The 21,329-nt window shown below is 49.5% G+C and overlaps 2 protein-coding genes across 2 annotated transcripts; both read right to left on the reverse strand.

The window, feature by feature from the left end:
* Window positions 1–73: 73 nt before the first annotated feature.
* On the reverse strand, window positions 74–8,527 carry LOC105946942 (transmembrane protein 88). Its single transcript, XM_031899557.1, has 2 exons — window positions 8,190–8,527; window positions 74–1,522 (listed from the first exon to the last, which is right to left on the reverse strand). Exons 1-2 carry the CDS (start codon window positions 8,433–8,435, stop codon window positions 1,274–1,276), a joined length of 495 nt encoding a protein of 164 aa, XP_031755417.1. The 5' UTR covers window positions 8,436–8,527; the 3' UTR covers window positions 74–1,273.
* A 6,150-nt stretch (window positions 8,528–14,677) lies between these two features.
* On the reverse strand, window positions 14,678–19,293 carry LOC100489710. Its single transcript, XM_031899558.1, has 2 exons — window positions 19,127–19,293; window positions 14,678–17,448 (listed from the first exon to the last, which is right to left on the reverse strand). Exon 2 carries the CDS (start codon window positions 17,433–17,435, stop codon window positions 15,183–15,185), a length of 2,253 nt encoding a protein of 750 aa, XP_031755418.1. The 5' UTR covers window positions 17,436–17,448; window positions 19,127–19,293; the 3' UTR covers window positions 14,678–15,182.
* Between the last annotated feature and the right edge of the window lie 2,036 nt (window positions 19,294–21,329).

The raw sequence follows: 21,329 nt of genomic DNA on the forward strand, positions 1-21,329 counted from the left end.
ATACGCTATGCCGGTTACAGGGCCGCAGGGGTAGGCGGGAGCTGCCAGCAGATATTCAGCCTTTACACAGCGACACGGGAAAAACAAAAAAAATTATATTTCGTATCAAATGTCCCCCCCCCCAGAGGCTTACAATAAACAGATTACAGGGCGAGGGGTACAGAGACTGTTGTTACACATGTTACATGGATGAGCAAGTCTGTTTTTGGTTGCCGGGGTCAGTGACCCTGCTGGCTCGATGGCATGAAAGCATTCATTATCCATATAGAATGGCTTATTCTAAGCAACTTTTCAACTTTATTATTTATTTGTTATAGTTTTCAAGCTATTTCCCTTCTTCTTCTAACTCCCTGCAGCTGTCAAATGGGGGTCACTGACCCCGGCAACCAAACCCTATTGCTCTGTGAGGCTCCAGTTTTATTGTTATTGTTACTTTGTATCATTTATATGTCTATCCAGACCCTCTACTATTCATATTCTCATCTCTCCTTTAAACTACTGCCTTGTTGCTAGGATAAATAAGACCCTAGCAACCAGATAGCTGCTATAATACCAAATAAAGCAAAATAACTAAAAAACTGTAAAAAATGCATTTATATGTCTATCCAGACCCACTACTATTTATAGATCAGTCACTCTCACAAACCACTCCCTGGTTACCAAGGTGAATTGGACCCTAGCAACCAGACAGCTGCTGAAATTCCAAGCTGACAACAAAAATCAAAATAATTAAAAAGCTACCAATAATAAAAAAAAAATGAAGACCAATTGCAAATTGTCTCAGAATATCACTCTCTACAGAATATTTTTCAATTCAGCCCCTCTCCTATTCATATTCCAGCCCCTCATTCAAACCACTCCCTGGTTGCTAAGGTAATTTGGGCCCTAGCAACCAGCTCGCTGCTGAACAAAAGTGAAATAATTTTCAAACCGCAAATAATAAAAAAAAAAAGACCAATGAAATATCGCTCTCTACATTATACTAAAAGTTGAACATCCCCTTTAAATTCCCCCCATGCTATATATATATATATAGACAGTTTAACTTCCCCTTGAAAGTGAGTTAGACTGCTCCGTCCATTGGCTTGAGGTCGTGGAAACCGCCGTAACAATGTCGCAGTGATGCAGAACCGTTGCTATATTGTGGGTCGTTGAGTTAAAGCAGTGACCTCATTAGAGGAGTGATGAGGTCATTAGAGGAAGGATGAGGTCATAAGAGGATTGATGACATCATTTGTAGAGCTGTTGCACAGTCACTTGGTGGCTCCGCCCCTTACACCCAGGCTTTGCTCTCCTGAGGCCGGCCCTTGGTCTCTTGCTTGCGCTGGGCGGAGCCTTGGTAGACGGCGCGGCTGTAGGGCAGGAAGCAGGAGCCCAGCTGCAGGGTGCGGGCGAGGCGGGCATAGGCGGCCAGGCCCAGGATGAGCAGCGGGAGCAGCAAGATGACTCCGAAGACCAGTAGGACGGTGCAGGCCGCGGGGGTGAGGATGGGGGAGCACAGGGGCTCTGTGGGCCGGCGGAACTGTAACACACAACAGGCACAAGATGTCATATTATATCTATTATCCAAGCCACCGCTGCTGGGAGCCAGTTGCCTATAGCTACTACTACTTTTAGTACGTTATAGAATGCCCCATTCCTAGCAACTTTGCAATTGGTCTTCATTATTTTTTTTTTAAAATAGTTTTTGAATTATTTGCCTTTCTTTTTGTGACTCTTTGCAGCTTTCAAATGGGGGTCACTGACCCCGGCAGCCAAACCCTATTGCTCTGTGAGGCTCCAGTTTTATTGTTATTGTTACTTTTTATTCCTTATCTTTCTATTCAGCCCCTCCCCTATTCATATTCCCATCTCTCCGTTAAACCACTCCCTGGTTGCTAGGATAAATAAGACCCTAGCAACAGGTAAGCTGCTAAAATAGAGAGCTGCTGAACAAAAAGCAAAATAACTAAAAAACTGTAAAAAAATGAAGACCAATTGCAAATTGTCTTGGAATATCAATGTCAGCATTATGTTAAAAGTTAATTTAAAGGTGAACTACCCCTACTTTCCCCGACGGAAAATCAAACTTGCCCGATCGAGACCTGGACGATTTTTTGGCCAGATATCAACTGGGGGGGCCCAAGGGGGAGCCCCATACAGGGGCAGATAGGCTGCTGAATCTGTCTAAAGGACTCAAATTAGCATCTAAAATCTGCCCGTGTAAGTCGCCCTTCTCATATAAAGCCCAGTGATATATCTGCCCGTGTAAGTCGCCCTTCTCATATAAAGCCCAGTGATATATCTGCCCGTGTAAGTCACCCTTCTCATATAAAGCCCAGCGATATATCTGCCCGTGTAAGTCCCCCTTCTCATATAAAGCCCAGGGAAATATCTGCCCGTGTAAGCCACCCTTCTCATATAAAGCCCAGGGAAATATCTGCCCGTGTAAGCCGCCCTTCTCATATAAAGCCCAGTGATATATCTGCCCGTGTAAGCCGCCCTTCTCATATAAAGCCCAGGGAAATATCTGCCCGTGTAAGTCGCCCTTCTCATATAAAGCCCAGGGAAATATCTGCCCGTGTAAGTCGCCCTTCTCATATAAAGCCCAGGGAAATATCTGCCCGTGTAAGTCGCCCTTCTCATATAAAGCCCAGGGAAATATCTGCCCGTGTAAGCCGCCCTTCTCATATAAAGCCCAGTGATATATCTGCCCGTGTAAGCCGCCCTTCTCATATAAAGCCCAGGGAAATATCTGCCCGTGTAAGTCACCCTTCTCATATAAAGCCCAGGGAAATATCTGCCCGTGTAAGCCGCCCTTCTCATATAAAGCCCAGCGATATATCTGCCCGTGTAAGCCGCCCTTCTCATATAAAGCCCAGGGAAATATCTGCCCGTGTAAGTCACCCTTCTCATATAAAGCCCAGGGAAATATCTGCCCGTGTAAGTCCCCCTTCTCATATAAAGCCCAGTGATATATCTGCCTGTGTAAGCCGCCCTTCTCATATAAAGCCCAGGGAAATATCTGCCCGTGTAAGTCGCCCTTCTCATATAAATCCCAGGGAAATATCTGCCCGTGTAAGCCACCCTTCTCATATAAAGCCCAGCGATATATCTGCCCGTGTAAGTCACCCTTCTCATATAAAGCCCAGGGAAATATCTGCCCGTGTAAGTCACCCTTCTCATATAAAGCCCAGGGAAATATCTGCCCGTGTAAGCCACCCTTCTCATATAAAGCCCAGGGAAATATCTGCCCGTGTAAGCCGCCCTTCTCATATAAAGCCCAGTGATATATCTGCCCGTGTAAGCCGCCCTTCTCATATAAAGCCCAGGGAAATATCTGCCCGTGTAAGTCACCCTTCTCATATAAAGCCCAGGGAAATATCTGCCCGTGTAAGTTGCCCTTCTCATATAAAGCCCAGGGAAATATCTGCCCGTGTAAGTCGCCCTTCTCATATAAAGCCCAGGGAAATATCTGCCCGTGTAAGCCGCCCTTCTCATATAAAGCCCAGTGATATATCTGCCCGTGTAAGCCGCCCTTCTCATATAAAGCCCAGGGAAATATCTGCCCGTGTAAGTCACCCTTCTCATATAAAGCCCAGGGAAATATCTGCCCGTGTAAGTCCCCCTTCTCATATAAAGCCCAGCGATATATCTGCCCGTGTAAGCCGCCCTTCTCATATAAAGCCCAGCGATATATCTGCCTGTGTAAGCCGCCCTTCTCATATAAAGCCCAGCGATATATCTGCCCGTGTAAGTCACCCTTCTCATATAAAGCCCAGGGAAATATCTGCCCATGTAAGCCGTCCTTCTCATATAAAGCCCAGCGATATATCTGCCCGTGTAAGTCACCCTTCTCATATAAAGCCCAGGGAAATATCTGCCCGTGTAAGTCCCCCTTCTCATATAAAGCCCAGGGAAATATCTGCCCGTGTAAGTCACCCTTCTCATATAAAGCCCAGGGAAATATCTGCCCGTGTAAGCCGTCCTTCTCATATAAAGCCCAGCGATATATCTGCCCGTGTAAGTCACCCTTCTCATATAAAGCCCAGGGAAATATCTGCCCGTGTAAGCCGTCCTTCTCATATAAAGCCCAGCGATATATCTGCCCGTGTAAGTCACCCTTCTCATATAAAGCCCAGGGAAATATCTGCCCGTGTAAGTCACCCTTCTCATATAAAGCCCAGCGATATATCTGCCCGTGTAAGTCACCCTTCTCATATAAAGCCCAGGGAAATATCTGCCCGTGTAAGCCGCCCTTCTCATATAAAGCCCAGCGATATATCTGCCCGTGTAAGTCACCCTTCTCATATAAAGCCCAGGGAAATATCTGCCCGTGTAAGTCGCCCTTCTCATATAAAGCCCAGGGAAATATCTGCCCGTGTAAGCCGCCCTTCTCATATAAAGCCCAGTGATATATCTGCCCGTGTAAGCCGCCCTTCTCATATAAAGCCCAGTGATATATCTGCCCGTGTAAGCCGCCCTTCTCATATAAAGCCCAGTGATATATCTGCCCGTGTAAGTCACCCTTCTCATATAAAGCCCAGCGATATATCTGCCCGTGTAAGTCACCCTTCTCATATAAAGCCCAGGGAAATATCTGCCCGTGTAAGCCGTCCTTCTCATATAAAGCCCAGTGATATATCTGCCCGTGTAAGTCACCCTTCTCATATAAAGCCCAGGGAAATATCTGCCCGTGTAAGTCGCCCTTCTCATATAAAGCCCAGCGATATATCTGCTCGTGTAAGTCGCCCTTCTCATATAAAGCCCAGGGAAATATCTGCCCGTGTAAGCCGCCCTTCTCATATAAAGCCCAGCGATATATCTGCCCGTGTAAGTCACCCTTCTCATATAAACCCAGGGAAATATCTGCCCGTGTAAGTCGCCCTTCTCATATAAAGCCCAGCGATATATCTGCTTGTGTAAGTCACCCTTCTCATATAAAGCCCAGGGAAATATCTGCCCGTGTAAGCCGCCCTTCTCATATAAAGCCCAGGGAAATATCTGCCCGTGTAAGCCGCCCTTCTCATATAAAGCCCAGGGAAATATCTGCCCGTGTAAGCCGCCCTTCTCATATAAAGCCCAGGGAAATATCTGCCCGTGTAAGTCGCCCTTCTCCTATAAAGCCCAGGGAAATATCTGCCCGTGTAAGTCGCCCTTCTCCTATAAAGCCCAGGGAAATATCTGCCCGTGTAAGTCACCCTTCTCATATAAAGCCCAGGGAAATATCTGCCCGTGTAAGTCACCCTTCTCATATAAAGCTTAGGGAAATATCTGCCCGTGTAAGTCACCTTTCTCATATAAAGCCCAGGGAAATATCTGCCCGTGTAAGTCACCCTTCTCATATAAAGCTTAGGGAAATATCTGCCCGTGTAAGTCGCCTTTCTCATATAAAGCCCAGGGAAATATCTGCCCGTGTAAGTCGCCCTTCTCATATAAAGCCCAGGGAAATATCTGCCCGTGTAAGTCGCCCTTCTCATATAAAGCCCAGGGAAATATCTGCCCGTGTAAGTCACCCTTCTCATATAAAGCCCAGGGAAATATCTGCCCGTGTAAGTCGCCCTTCTCATATAAAGCCCAGGGAAATATCTGCCCCTGTAAGTCGCCCTTCTCATATAAAGCCCAGGGAAATATCTGCCCGTGTAAGTCACCCTTCTCATATAAAGCCCAGTGAAATATCTGCCCGTGTAAGTCCCCCTTCTCATATAAAGCCCAGCGATATATCTGCCCGTGTAAGTCCCCCTTCTCATATAAAGCCCAGTGAAATATCTGCCCGTGTAAGTACCCCTTCTCATATAAAGCCCAGCGATATATCTGCCCGTGTAAGCCACCCTTCTCATATAAAGCCCAGGGAAATATCTGCCCGTGTAAGCCGCCCTTCTCATATAAAGCCCAGCGATATATCTGCCCGTGTAAGCCACCCTTCTCATATAAAGCCCAGGGAAATATCTGCCCGTGTAAGCCACCCTTCTCATATAAAGCCCAGGGAAATAACTGCCCGTGTAAGTCGCCCTTCTCATATAAAGCCCAGGGAAATATCTGTCCGTGTTAGTCCCCCTTCTCATATAAAGCCCAGGGAAATATCTGCCCGTGTAAGCCACCCTTCTCATATAAAGCCCAGGGAAATATCTGCCCGTGTAAGCCACCCTTCTCATATAAAGCCCAGGGAAATATCTGCCCGTGTAAGTCACCCTTCTCATATAAAGCCCAGGGAAATATCTGCCCGTGTAAGTCACCCTTCTCATATAAAGCCCAGGGAAATATCTGCCCGTGTAAGTCGCCCTTCTCATATAAAGCCCAGCGATATATCTGCCCGTGTAAGCCACCCTTCTCATATAAAGCCCAGGGAAATATCTGCCCGTGTAAGCCACCCTTCTCATATAAAGCCCAGGGAAATATCTGCCCGTGTAAGCCGCCCTTCTCATATAAAGCCCAGCGATATATCTGCCCGTGTAAGTCGCCCTTCTCATATAAAGCCCAGGGAAATATCTGCCCGTGTAAGTCCCCCTTCTCATATAAAGCCCAGTGAAATATCTGCCCGTGTAAGTACCCCTTCTCATATAAAGCCCAGCGATATATCTGCCCGTGTAAGCCACCCTTCTCATATAAAGCCCAGGGAAATATCTGCCCGTGTAAGCCGCCCTTCTCATATAAAGCCCAGCGATATATCTGCCCGTGTAAGCCACCCTTCTCATATAAAGCCCAGGGAAATATCTGCCCGTGTAAGCCACCCTTCTCATATAAAGCCCAGGGAAATATCTGCCCGTGTAAGTCGCCCTTCTCATATAAAGCCCAGGGAAATATCTGTCCGTGTAAGTCCCCCTTCTCATATAAAGCCCAGGGAAATATCTGCCCGTGTAAGCCACCCTTCTCATATAAAGCCCAGGGAAATATCTGCCCGTGTAAGCCACCCTTCTCATATAAAGCCCAGGGAAATATCTGCCCGTGTAAGTCACCCTTCTCATATAAAGCCCAGGGAAATATCTGCCCGTGTAAGTCACCCTTCTCATATAAAGCCCAGGGAAATATCTGCCCGTGTAAGTCGCCCTTCTCATATAAAGCCCAGCGATATATCTGCCCGTGTAAGCCACCCTTCTCATATAAAGCCCAGGGAAATATCTGCCCGTGTAAGTCGCCCTTCTCATATAAAGCCCAGGGAAATATCTGCCCGTGTAAGTCGCCCTTCTCATATAAAGCCCAGGGAAATATCTGCCCGTGTAAGTCGCCCTTCTCATATAAAGCCCAGGGAAATATCTGCCCGTGTAAGTCACCCTTCTCATATAAAGCCCAGGGAAATATCTGCCCGTGTAAGTCGCCCTTCTCATATAAAGCCCAGGGAAATATCTGCCCGTGTAAGTCGCCCTTCTCATATAAAGCCCAGCGATATATCTGCCCGTGTAAGTCACCCTTCTCATATAAAGCCCAGGGAAATATCTGCCCGTGTAAGTCACCCTTCTCATATAAAGCCCAGGGAAATATCTGCCCGTGTAAGTCCCCCTTCTCATATAAAGCCCAGGGAAATATCTGCCCGTGTAAGTCACCCTTCTCATATAAAGCTTAGGGAAATATCTGCCCGTGTAAGTCACCCTTCTCATATAAAGCCCAGGGAAATATCTGCCCGTGTAAGTCGCCCTTCTCATATAAAGCCCAGGGAAATATCTGCCCGTGTAAGTCACCCTTCTCATATAAAGCCCAGGGAAATATCTGCCCGTGTAAGTCGCCCTTCTCATATAAAGCCCAGCGAGCCAGAAGGGCACATCGGTGGCACAACATCCCTTTCCCCCTTAGCTGTGACCCCGGAGGAACAGAGTTACCACCGGGAATGTGAGGGGAGGGGTAGTTGTGATGGTTTGGCTCAACTATACCACATACACCCCCACTTATTATAATGGTACCTGCTTGTGACCCTTCATAACCAGTCAGAAATGTGCTTTTATTACTGTGTATGCCCTGTAGTGATGAAAGCTTAGTGCTGATTGGCTGCACCTACCCTAGAGCTGGGTTCTAGGTTGCTGGTTACCATGCTGGAGCATCTAATGTACTCTCACCCCCCCCAGCCCATGGTTACTTACTCCCCCAGCCCATGGTTATTTACCCCCCCAGCCCATGGTTACTTACTCCCCCAGCCCATGGTTACTTACTCCCCCAGCCCATGGTTACTTACCCCCCCAGCCCATGGTTACTTACCCCCCCAGCCCATGGTTACTTACCCGGGGGTGACACAGGAACCCGTAGAGCAGCATGGCGGCAGCAGGCAGCAGGGCCCCCCCGCACAGCACCACGAATATCAGCAGGTTGGCACATCCCGCCAGCAGGTTATGGGCAGTGATCAGAACGGCGCAGGCCCAGCAATCCAGGGGTTCCCTGGGCTTGGGGGGCCCCGGGGTATAAGGGGGGGGCAGGGTGGCTGCATCGTCGCCCCCCAGCGCTGCCAGGCTCATGTCGGAGTGAGACATAAACCCCTGTAGGTGCCACGTCTTGTTCTGCCGTACTGACCCGGTGCCCGTCCCAACTCAGTGTGGTCCCAACTCCCTGCCCCCTCCCACCCTTATCTAGGAATGCGGCTCACTCCCCCAATGCTCTGCGCTCAGGAATGTCAGGCCCCCCCAACCCCCCAATATACAGCCTGGCAGAGATATCCCAGCAGCCTCTGCTTCCCTACAGCCCTACGGCCATCCCGGGGGCCAGGGGCCACCATCACACTCACTGGGGCCCCCCATGAACTCTAGTGCCCAGTACCAACACTCTGGCCCCGCCCCCTGTGTGTGCAATACAGACAGCTGATGTATTTAATAAGCAAGGCATGTAAAGAGTTAAACTGAAGGGCAGTGGGGTTTCCCTTCAGTTATTAACTCATTGGGGGGCAGTGGGGTTTCCCTTCAGTTATTAACTCATTGGGGGGCAGTGGGGTTTCCCTTCAGTTATTAACTCATTGGGGGGCAGTGGGGTTTCCCTTCAGTTATTAACTCATTGGGGGGCAGTGGGGTTTCCCTTCAGTTATTAACTCATTGGGGGGCAGTGGGGTTTCCCTTCAGTTATTAACTCATTGGGGGGCAGTGGGGTTTCCCTTCAGTTATTAACTCATTGGGGGGCAGTGGGGTTTCCCTTCAGTTATTAACTCATTGGGGGGCAGTGGGGTTTCCCTTCAGTTATTAACTCATTGGGGGCAGTGGGGTTTCCCTTCAGTTATTAACTCATTGGGGGGCAGTGGGGTTTCCCTTCAGTTATTAACTCATTGGGGGGCAGTGGGGTTTCCCTTCAGTTATTAACTCATTGGGGGGCAGTGGGGTTTCCCTTCAGTTATTAACTCATTGGGGGCAGTGGGGTTTCCCTTCAGTTATTAACTCATTGGGGGGCAGTGGGGTTTCCCTTCAGTTATTAACTCATTGGGGGGCAGTGGGGTTTCCCTTCAGTTATTAACTCATTGGGGGGCAGTGGGGTTTCCCTTCAGTTATTAACTCATTGGGGGCAGTGGGGTTTCCCTTCAGTTATTAACTCATTGGGGGGCAGTGGGGTTTCCCTAATAACTCATTGGGGGGCAGTGGGGTTTCTCTTCAGTTTTTAACTCATTGGGGGGCAGTGGGGTTTCCCTTCAGTTATTAACTCATTGGGGGGCAGTGGGGTTTCCCTTCAGTTATTAACTCATTGGGGGGCAGTGGGGTTTCCCTTAAGTTTAACTCATTGGGGGGCAGTGGGGTTTCCCTTCAGTTATTAACTCATTGGGGGGCAGTGGGGTTTCCCTTAAGTTTAACTCATTGGGGGGCAGTGGGGTTTCCCTTCAGTTATTTACTCATTGGGGGGCAGTGGGGTTTCCCTTCAGTTATTAACTCATTGGGGGGCAGTGGGGTTTCCCTTCAGTTATTAACTCATTGGGGGGCAGTGGGGTTTCCCTTCAGTTTAACTCATTGGGGGGCAGTGGGGTTTCCCTTCAGTTATTAACTCATTGGGGGGGCAGTGGGGTTTCCCTTCAGTTATTAACTCATTGGGGGGCAGTGGGGTTTCCCTTCAGTTATTAACTCATTGGGGGCAGTGGGGTTTCCCTTCAGTTATTAACTCATTGGGGGGCAGTGGGGTTTCCCTTCAGTTATTAACTCATTGGGGGGCAGTGGGGTTTCCCTTCAGTTATTAACTCATTGGGGGGCAGTGGGGTTTCCCTTCAGTTATTAACTCATTGGGGGGCAGTGGGGTTTCCCTTCAGTTATTAACTCATTGGGGGGCAGTGGGGTTTCCCTTCAGTTATTAACTCATTGGGGGGCAGTGGGGTTTCCCTTCAGTTATTAACTCATTGGGGGGCAGTGGGGTTTCCCTTCAGTTATTAACTCATTGGGGGGCAGTGGGGTTTCCCTTCAATTATTAACTCATTGGGGGGCAGTGGGGTCTCCCTTCAGTTATTAACTCATTGGGGGGCAGTGGGGTTTCCCTTCAGTTATTAACCCATTGGGGGGCAGTGGCGTTTCCCTTCAGTTATTAACTCATTGGGGGGCAGTGGGGTCTCCCTTCAGTTATTAACTCATTGGGGGGCAGTGGGGTTTCCCTTCAGTTATTAACTCATTGGGGGGCAGTGGGGTTTCCCTTCAGTTATTAACCCATTGGGGGGCAGTGGGCTTTGTCCCTGCAAAGCTTCTCTGCATTGGCTTTTGCTTCATACGCAAGTTACGTAAGTTCCTAGGTACGTTACGTAAATTGCGTAAGTTTTGGCGTAACTTAAGATTTCATGGGGCCGGTACAGTTGCACCCCCTCTGCTGGCGGTGCTGACTGGGGGTCCATGTAGCACCCAGAGGGCGTATGGGAAAGGCTTCAGCCCAGACATGGGTGGCACTGAGGTGCCAATAGCTTTTCATGGGCGTCACATTCGCTATAATAAATGGGGGGGTCCAAAATGTAAATAGTGCCCCCTGCTGTGTATGGGCCGCTCCGTCTGACCCCCAACTGGGCTCCATTAGTCAGGATTTGCGCTGCTCCATACAGGGTACATGGTAACGGGCCCCCTACTTGTAATGGTGTTTATATAATGGTATCATCCTGTTAGAAACATGCAGTTCCGCCTTCAGATTGCTGGCATACCTGTGTGTGTAATGTACTGAGTCCGTACGGCGCCGCTCATATATATATACATTCTACTGCCCCCCCCCGGGGCAACAGCAGCCTCTATACACCATAGAGAAACTATACCAGCATAGGGATCCCCTGTACTAAGCACAATTCAGCAGGAACAGCCCCCTAAGTTTGCCCATAGCCTGTACAGAGAGATACCATAAAGCTATGGCAGCATTGGGCTTTCCCTGTACTAAGCACAATTCAGCAGGAACAGCCCCCTAAGTTTGCTCATAGCCTGTACAGAGAGATACCATAAAGCTATGGCACATAGGGATTCCCCTGTACTAAGCACAATTCAGCAGGAACAGCCCCCTAAGTTTGCCCATAGCCTGTACAGAGAGATACCATAAAACTATGGCACATAGGGATTCCCCTGTACTAAGCACAATTCAGCAGGAACAGCCCCCTAAGTTTGCTCATAGCCTGTACAGAGAGATACCATAAAACTATGGCACATAGGGATTCCCCTGTACTAAGCACAATTCAGCAGGAACAGCCCCCTAAGTTTGCTCATAGCCTGTACAGAGAGATACCATAAAACTATGGCACATAGGGATTCCCCTGTACTAAGCACAATTCAGCAGGAACAGCCCCCTAAGTTTGCTCATAGCCTGTACAGAGAGATACCATAAAACTATGGCACAGAGGGATTCCCCTGTACTAAGCACAATTCAGCAGGAACAGCCCCCTAAGTTTGCCCATAGCCTGTACAGAGAGATACCATAAAACTATGGCACATAGGGATTCCCCTGTACTAAGCACAATTCAGCAGGAACAGCCCCCTAAGGTTGCCCATAGCCTGTACAGAGAGATACCATAAAACTATGGCACATAGGGATTCCCCTGTACTAAGCACAATTCAGCAGGAACAGCCCCCTAAGTTTGCCCATAGCCTGTACAGAGAGATACCATAAAACTATGGCACATAGGGATTCCCCTGTACTAAGCACAATTCAGCAGGAACAGCCCCCTAAGTTTGCCCATAGCCTGTACAGTGAGTTACCATAAAACTATGGCACATAGGGATTCCCCTGTACTAAGCACAATTCAGCAGGAACAGCCCCCTAAGTTTGCCCATAGCCTGTACAGTGAGTTACCATAAAACTATGGCACATAGGGATTCCCCTGTACTAAGCACAATTCAGCAGGAACAGCCCCCTAAGTTTGCTCATAGCCTGTACAGAGAGATACCATAAAACTATGGCACATAGGGATTCCCCTGTACTAAGCACAATTCAGCAGGAACAGCCCCCTAAGTTTGCTCATAGCCTGTACAGAGAGATACCATAAAACTATGGCACATAGGGATTCCCCTGTACTAAGCACAATTCAGCAGGAACAGCCCCCTAAGTTTGCTCATAGCCTGTACAGAGAGATACTATAAAACTATGGCACATAGGGATTCCCCTGTACTAAGCACAATTCAGCAGGAACAGCCCCCTAAGTTTGCTCATAGCCTGTACAGAGAGATACCATAAAACTATGGCAGCACAGCCCAGGATTCTGGGAGTTGTAGTTCAGATCTAGAGGGGGGGCAGACTGGCCAAGCCTGACCTACAGTTGAAAGGACTGTATGAGGGTTGGGCAGGGGCTGATACCAGAGGTTGAATGACAGGTTTGATATAAAACAGACACTGACCCCACAGCAGCGGGACACAAGGGGAATGATTAATGGCTGCCAGTCCCTGCCACAGATGGGTTTCTCCTATCAGGAGCACTGCTGGGGGGGGGGGGGGGGTTAAGTTAAAAACAAAAAAAAAACATCTAAAACCACTAAAATCAGAAAGTGAATAAACTGGGCCTTTACATGTACGGTCACTGTTGTGTTTATTTTATCTTTTATAATGATATATTTTAAAGGGGTGGGTCAAATGAAGTTTTAGTATGTTACAGAATGGCCAGTTCTAAGCAACTTTTCAATTGGTCTTCATTATTTATTTCTTATAGTTTTTCATTGAGTTGCCTTCTTCTTCTGACTCTTTGCAGCTTTACAAATGGGGGTCACTGACCCCGGCAGCCAAACCCTATTGCTCTGTGAGGCTCCAGTTTTATTGTTACTTTTATTCCCTTATCTTTCTATTCAGCCCCTCCCCTATTCATATACCCACCTCTCAATCAATCCACTCCCTGGTTGCTAAGGTAATTGGAGCCCTAGCAACAGGATAACTGCTAAAACTCCAAACTGTAGAGCTGCTGAACTGAAAATGAAATAACTAAAAAACTACAAATAATAAAAAACGAAGACCAATCGCACTACTGTCCAGCGTTAAATGTATCCAGGTTTCAATACCCCCCCCAGCTCACATCTGATCAGATGGATAAACCCCCCCACTTGCCCGCTGCCCAGTAGCAAATGTACAGCCCCACTACCATTCCCAGGGTACGGAAAGCTGACCTTGGGTGTGAGTGTAAGCTCCCTGGCCAACTGGTTTGCTATTATGCCTACATTACCCCTATCCATTAGTAATGTGTGGGCCGGCCAATACCCGCGGGTCAGGGCCAACGTCAGCACAACATTCCTAGGTCATGGGCTGGTTTGGGTTGAGCTCTTCTGCCTGCTCTCCCTGCCTACTCCTCCCGCCCCTGCTCTCCCCGCCCCCTTGCCTACTCCTCCCACCCCCTTGCCTGCTCTCCCCGCCCCTTGCCTACTCTCCCCGCCTCCTTGCCTACTCTCCCCGCCCATTGCCTGTTCTCCCCGCCTCCTTGCCTGCTCTCCCCGCCCCCTTGCCTGCTCTCCCCGCCTCCTTGCCTGCTCTCCCCGCCTCCTTGCCTGCTCTCCCCGCCCCCTTGCCTGCTCTCCCCGCCCCCTTGCCTACTCTCCCCGCCCCCTTGCCTACTCTCCCCACCTCCTTACACTGCCGGCTGTTGGGTTCCAGCGCTCTGATTTATAGGCATGTTCCCCCCATCCCCGCCCCTTTTGTGACATCATGGGTGGGTGGGCCGATGAATAGAGACTAGCCGAGTTAGGTAGGGTTGGGGCCCGGGGCAGGTTGAGTCACTAGGGGGCATGTAGTCAAACCAAATGTTACTCCTCCTTTTCTCCTCAATAGAAACTCACATTCAGTAATTATTTATTATCTTGGTTCAAAGGAAACAAATCACGGGGGAGGGGCGTGATTTAAAATGTTAGGCACCGCCCAGTGATTGTAATCAAATCCCTTACCCTGGGCTGCTGCCCCTGTTAGTAGAAAACTGCCCCAGCCCCGGGGTACCTGCGAGCCAACGATCCTCTTCCTCCTTCTGCCTTTGACACAAATACACAATAAACCGTTGATGAAACCAAAGAGGCTCGGGATTTATTACCCCCGACGGGTTCAACTGAAAATTTCAATATAAAACTAAAAAAATTTGATTTACAAAAGGGCAGAGCGGGGGGGGGGGGGGGGGTAAATGTCACTTGTGTAGATATACATAATTAACCCTTATAAAAATGTTCTCACTAACGAACATCATTAACATTATTACAGATTATATCGACCAACACCGTCAATTTGAAACTGGCAGTCAGTCTGAAAGGGGGCGGTTCACCTTTAGGTTAACTGTTAGTATGTTATAGAATGGCTAATTCTAAGCAACTTTTCAGTTGGTCTTCATTATTTATTTTTTTTATAGTAGGGATGCACCGAGTCCTGGATTGGGCTCGGCTTTTTTTGAAGGATTCGGTTTCGGCCAAATCCACGGTCCCGGTAGGGGGAAACATTTTTCCCATCGCAATGCTAATTAGGATTCGGTTCGGGATTCGGCAGGATCAATCGGGGTGGGTTTGGGGGTTCAGCCTTTTTCTTTTGGGGGTCAGTGACCCCGGCAGCCAAACCCTATTGCTCTGTGAGGCTCCAGTTTTATTGTTACTTTTTATTCCCTCCCCTATTCATATTCCCGTCTCTCGTTTAAACCAGTCTGATTGCTAGGGTAAATAAGACCCTAGCAACCAGACACCTGCCAATATAACAATGGAAAGCTGCTGAACAAAGTTAAATAATGGAACAAAAAATGAAGACCAACTGCAAATTGTCTCAGAATATCAACGTCCACATCGTATGAAAAGTTACATTAAATATAAACCGCCCCTTTAATCGCTCACTGTCAGTATTAGTTCTACTGCATTCTAGGAATGCGAGAACTGAAAAACATGATTGGCTATGACCTCGCTTTTGATTGGCCTATCGGATGTCGCTATATTTTTGGGCACGGATTTGGTCTCCGACGGCCACCGGTGAGTCAGTTTCCCTGTCAGAATGTCAATCGAGTCCGACAGAATATCAAAAAGATGATCGTCGACGACAGCGTCGTAAATTGGCTTGGCGAGACTCGCCATTTTTTTTACAACTTCCTGTCGGTGAACGTTCCTATTATGCGCTAAAACGCCGAGACAGGTCCTGGCAATCGCCGAGTCCCTATTGAAGGACAGGCACTTAGGTCTGTACTTTATGAGTTTGCCGCGGAAGTTTTCTAGTTCGCCCGTATGGCAGAACTTCCCTACTTTGCGTAGGTCGCGTAACAATAACGGATCCATTATGATTTTCCGTAAGGCGGAGTGAGCAGGGTGGGCGGGGCCTATCCATCTATAACTCCTCCTTTGGGCCGCCATTATCCGCCGGTGCTGGCATTTTTTATAATGTACAAACGAAGGGAACGCATGTTCGTTCGATATATGAAACAGAACCGATTTCCACTTTTCGACGAGAAGATCCGCGTTTTGTCGACACGTTTGCGCCGCCCACCACATGTGGTTCGTTATAGGCCTAATCCAAAACGCGACGTCGCCGCAGTTTTTCTTTCTAGAGGCGGCAAGTAATTTTTTCCTTAGGCTTCTGCAAATGTGCCGGACGTCGAACTGGTGGTCGACGCCCTCGAACTTCGTACGCATCAGTTTCTTTATCCCGTCGTGTCTGTCGGTCGCCACGATTCTGACGTTTATCTTTTCGTCCTTTAGACTTTTCAGGCACGAATGTAACGAGATTTCCATTCCATCGGACTTTTTTCCAGGTCCGACACGTCGAATTTTGAAATCGATAATCTTTTTGGACATCAGCTCCATCATGGAATACGTGCAATACGTAGCGCTGTGACTGGGGCGGTCGAACTGCCCGTCGCCAGCTAACGCCACGGCTTTCCCGGCCAATGATTGTTTGATCTCCGCGCGTTCTTTTTTCCACTGAATGTCTATGGCCGAGAAGATGAACTCTTTTTGGTATTTGTAAAACGCGGCACGAGAAAACAATGGAATGTTCATAAGCTGAAAAAACTCTTTCATCCTTTGATAGGTCGATCCCACCAGAACCATCGAATTGGCGAGAGCAACGTTTCCGATCGAGAACTCTCCCGACGTGGGTTGAGAATTCCACAGGAGAGAGTCGTGTCCGTTGAGACAGCAGAGTTGTATGTTTAAGAGACTGCCGTCGGTGCGCTTTTTAATACGTGTAATGGGGGCTTGGCAGGGAGGATCCGACCTATGCTGGCAACGAACAAGACGCAGTAGTAGATCCAGTTGGTCTTCGTATACGATGAACTTTCTCTGCTTGATATAATCGCCGTTCCCCGTCGTCGTTCCCTCATCTCGACTTCCAGCCCGTTCTTGAATTTTAAAAGTCGCCTCGTCTCTTCGATCTTCGACCGAGGATCTTTCACCATTTCCCATAAGGGCGGATCTGGTTGGCGGAACAAACTGAATGGCAACAGAAGGGGATTGTAAAATCGAAGTTATTTTATTCATGCCTGGCATGGATTCGGGTTTGACTAGAACGGGGTAGAACACCGGATATGGGCGGTCCTTGGTGGTGCTGGGAACGTCTGTAGGTGCCACGTCGTGCGTTTGCGTGGACATGTCCTTCATAACCACCGTATTCTGTATCCCGACGTTCTTATAAATATCCATCGTTTCCACGTTGTAATTAGCGAACATTCTCGCTTTTGTTTGCGTCGAAACGGTCGCAAGTCGGGACACTATCCGTACGATGGTCGTCGAAGTCGACGGTTGTTGTTCTTCGTGGTTGTTGTCTACCCGTTGCCGTTTGGCAGGGGGTAACAGTACGGGTAAAGGTTGGGCGGTGATTACCGTCGGCCTCGGGATCGTGGGAAATATAGTCGGCACGGCGTTCGGTTTCAGGACCTTTTTGGTGTTTTTCATCATGTAACAGTTTTCTGTAAAGTGTTTCGAGCACATTCGGAAACTGGAATGTTTTAGGCCCTTGACGATTCTGTCAGTCATGGTCTCGAGATCCTCAGTGTACTGACCGGTCTGCAGCACCCAGTTCTTGATCTGCTCCCGATTGTGCGGGAAGGGGTGCATGACCACATCCGGGTGTAACGCCTTCTGGCCGCTCTTGTGAATGCAGCCTTTTACTATGCAACTCGGCATCGTCAGCAATCGCCTGAAATAGAATAATATATACATTAAGGATTATATAATCACTAAAAATGCACGTTTACAGAATAAGTACAAATATATAAAGTAAAGAACCATGACAGCGGGGCTGGGGGGGCAGTTATGGGACAGTGGGGCTGGGGGGGGCAGTTGTGGGACAGGGGGGCTGGGGGGGCAGTTATGAGACAGGGGGGCTGGGGGGGCAGTTATGGGACAGTGGGGCTGGGGGGGCAGTTGTGGGACAGTGGGGCTGGGGGGGCAGTTGTGGGACAGGGGGGCTGGGGGGCAGTTGTGGGACAGGGGGGCTGGGGGGGCAGTTGTGGGACAGGGGGGCTGGGAGGGCAGTTATGAGACAGGGGGGCTGGGGGGCAGTTATGGGACAGTGGGGCTGGGGGGGCAGTTATGGGACAGTGGGGCTGGGGGGGCAGTTGTGGGGCTGGGGGGGCAGTTGTGGGACAGTGGGGCTGGGGGGGCAGTTATGGGACAGTGGGGCTGGGGGGGCAGTTGTGGGACAGTGGGGCTGGGGGGGCAGTTGTGGGACAGTGGGGCTGGGGGGGCAGTTATGGGACAGTGGGGCTGGGGGGGCAGTTGTGGGACAGTGGGGCTGGGGGGGCAGTTATGGGACAGTGGGGCTGGGGGCAGTTATGAGACAGTGGGGCTGGGGGGGCAGTTATGGGACAGTGGGGCTGGGGGCAGTTATGAGACAGTGGGGCTGGGGGGCAGTTATGGGACAGGGGGGCTGGGGGGGCAGTTATGGGACAGTGGGGCTGGGGGGGCAGTTATGAGACAGTGGGGCTGGGGGGGGCAGTTATGAGACAGGTGGGCTGGGGGGGCAGTTGTGGGACAGTGGGGCTGGGGGCAGTTATGGGACAGGGGGGCTGGGGGGGCAGTTATGGGACAGGGGGGCTGGGGGGGCAGTTATGGGACAGGGGGGCTGGGGGGCAGTTATGGGACAGGGGGGCTGGGGGGGGCAGTTATGGGACAGTGGGGCTGGGGGGGCAGTTATGGGACAGTGGGGCTGGGGGGCAGTTATGGGACAGTGGCCTGGGGGCAGTTATGGGACAGTGGGCCTGGGGGGGCAGTTATGGGACAGGGGGCTGGGGGGCAGTTATGGGACAGGGGGGCTGGGGGGCAGTTATGGGACAGGGGGGCTGGGGGGCAGTTATGGGACAGGGGGGCTGGGGGGGGCAGTTGTGGGACAGTGGGGCTGGGGGTGCAGTTGTGGGACAGTGGGGCTGGGGGGGCAGTTATGGGACAGTGGGGCTGGGGGGGCAGTTGTGGGACAGTGGGGCTGGGGGGGCAGTTGTGGGACAGTGGGGCTAGGGGGGCAGTTATGGGACAGTGGGGCTGGGGGGCAGTTATGAGACAGGGGGGCTGGGGGGGCAGTTATGGGACAGTGGGGCTGGGGGGGCAGTTATGAGACAGGGGGGCTGGGGGGGGCAGTTATGGGACAGTGGGGCAGGGGGGGGGGCAGTTATGGGACAGTGGGGGCTGGGGGCAGTTATGGGACAGGGGGCTGGGGGGGCAGTTATGGGACAGGGGGGCTGGGGGGGCAGTTATGGGACAGGGGGGCTGGGGGGGCAGTTATGGGACAGGGGGGCTGGGGGGGCAGTTATGGGACAGGGGGGCTGGGGGGGCAGTTATGGGACAGGGGGGCTGGGGGGGCAGTTATGGGGGACACACACCTGTCTGCCCGGGGCAGGAAGAAGAAGCTGCATCAGAATATTCCCCCTCCGCTCTGAATGGCTCCTTCCCCACTCACTGTAACCGGAAGCTTCTCACGGAGGGAAGGGGCGGGGCTAAGATGGAATGACAGCTCGGAGCGCCAGTGGGCGGACTGTGTTCATTGCACAGAGCTGCCAATCAATCTTTCTGGGAGATTCCATTTGTGAAGGGGTGCGGAGCCCAGGGTGGAAGCGGTGTTTAAACTTGGCGCTGCCTTTGAGTGACAACCATAAAATGGTGCTCGTATAATACTGAACTAGACAATAACATATATATATATGGCGAGAGAATACTCTTTTAGTGAAGTGCAAGTCCCTGGGTGCGGGTAAGCCCCCCCCGCCCGTATATGCGCACACCCAAGGCAGTGTTAGTACAGGGCTCAGTCACACAGAGCTGCTTGCCTTTCTCTCATTGCTCCTCTGGTCCCAATGACAGGCAGATTACAATACAGGATTCTGCTGGAGAATGTTATATTATTTGTAGGGTTTTAGTTATTTAACTGTTTGTTCTGCAGCTCTGTAGTATAGTTTCAGCAGCTATGTGGTTGCTAGGGTCCAAATGACCTTAGCAACAAGGGAGTGGATTGATTGAGAGGTGGGTATATGAATAGGGGAGGGGCTGAATAGAAAGATAAGGGATAAAAAGTAACAATAACAATAAAACTGGAGCCTCACAGAGCAATAGGGTTTGGTTGCCGGGGTCAGTTATCCTGTTGCTAGGGCTCAAATTACCTTAGCAACCAGGGAGTGGTTTGAATGAGAGACAGGTATATGAATAGGGGAGGGGCTGAATAGAAAGATAAGGAATAAAAAGTAACAATAACAATAAAACTGGAGCCTCACAGAGCAATAGGGTTTGGTTGCCGGGGTCAGTTATCCTGTTGCTAGGGCTCAAATTACCTTAGCAACCAGGGAGTGGTTTGAATGAGAGACAGGTATATGAATAGGGGAGGGGCTGAATAGAAAGATAAGGAATAAAAAGTAACAATAACAATAAAACTGGAGCCTCACAGAGCAATAGGGTTTGGTTGCCGGGGTCAGTGACCCCCATTTGAAAGATGTAAAGAGAAGAAAAGGCAAATAGATTAAAAACTATAAGAAATAAACACTGAAGACCAATTGAAAAGTTGCTTAGAACTGGCTATTCTATAATACTAAAAGACTGCCCCTTTAATGACTGACAATTAGGAATCTTACAGAATTCGATGCATCTGTTATCGCTTCATGGCAAGATTGGGGGGTCCCGCTTTGCCCTCCATAATGCACAGTGGCTGCCGTTCCTGGGTGTAGGTATCGCAATGACCAATTATTGCCGCTGACGTTCGAAGAACAGCCATTGTAGTAACCAATTTTCGCCACTAGATGGACATTATATTACTGATGTAGCTCTCGGCATGTGTATGGTAAAGATAAGTACAAATATATGGGTATTGGAATGGCCAATTATTGCCTTTAGATGGATACATGATACAGTACCTGTTGATGGAGCTCTAGGTATTGTAGTGACCAATTACTGCCACTAGATGGAGTAATGTACAAACGACAGTCCCTTATTATTACAGTTTCCAGTGTGGGTATTGGAATGGCCATTTATTGCCTTCAGATGGATACATGATACAGTACCTGTAGTTATAGCTCTAGGTATGGGTATTGTAGTGACCAATTACTGCCACCAGATGGAGTAATGTACAAACGACAGTCCCTTATTACAGTTATGTAATAGTATGGGTATTGGAATGGCCATTTACTGCCACTAGATAGAGATAGGACATTACAGCTGGAGCTTGGGCCTCTCCTATTCATCTTCCAGTCTCTCATACAAACCACTGCCTGGTTGCTAGGGTAAACTGGACCATGGTAACCAGATAGCTGCTGAAATCCCAAACTGGAGAACTGAAATAATGAAACCATATGAGTTGATTAGTTTGCCATGGGAGGGTGTATAGAGAAGAAATGAATAAGAGGAGCCCAGGACAGAGCCTTGAGGAACCCCAACAGAAAGAGGGAAGGGAGAAGATAATACCTCTGCCTCTGCGGCAAATTAGAGAGGCTTCAGTTGGGGTTTTTGCCTTCCTCTGGATCAACTGGCAGTTAGGCAGGTTATATATAGGCATTATGGTTGAACTTGATGGACGTATGTCTTTTTTCAACCCAACTTACTATG

This window comes from Xenopus tropicalis, chromosome 3 (assembly GCF_000004195.4).
Source record: "Xenopus tropicalis strain Nigerian chromosome 3, UCB_Xtro_10.0, whole genome shotgun sequence".
Taxonomy (NCBI): Eukaryota; Metazoa; Chordata; class Amphibia; order Anura; family Pipidae; genus Xenopus; species Xenopus tropicalis.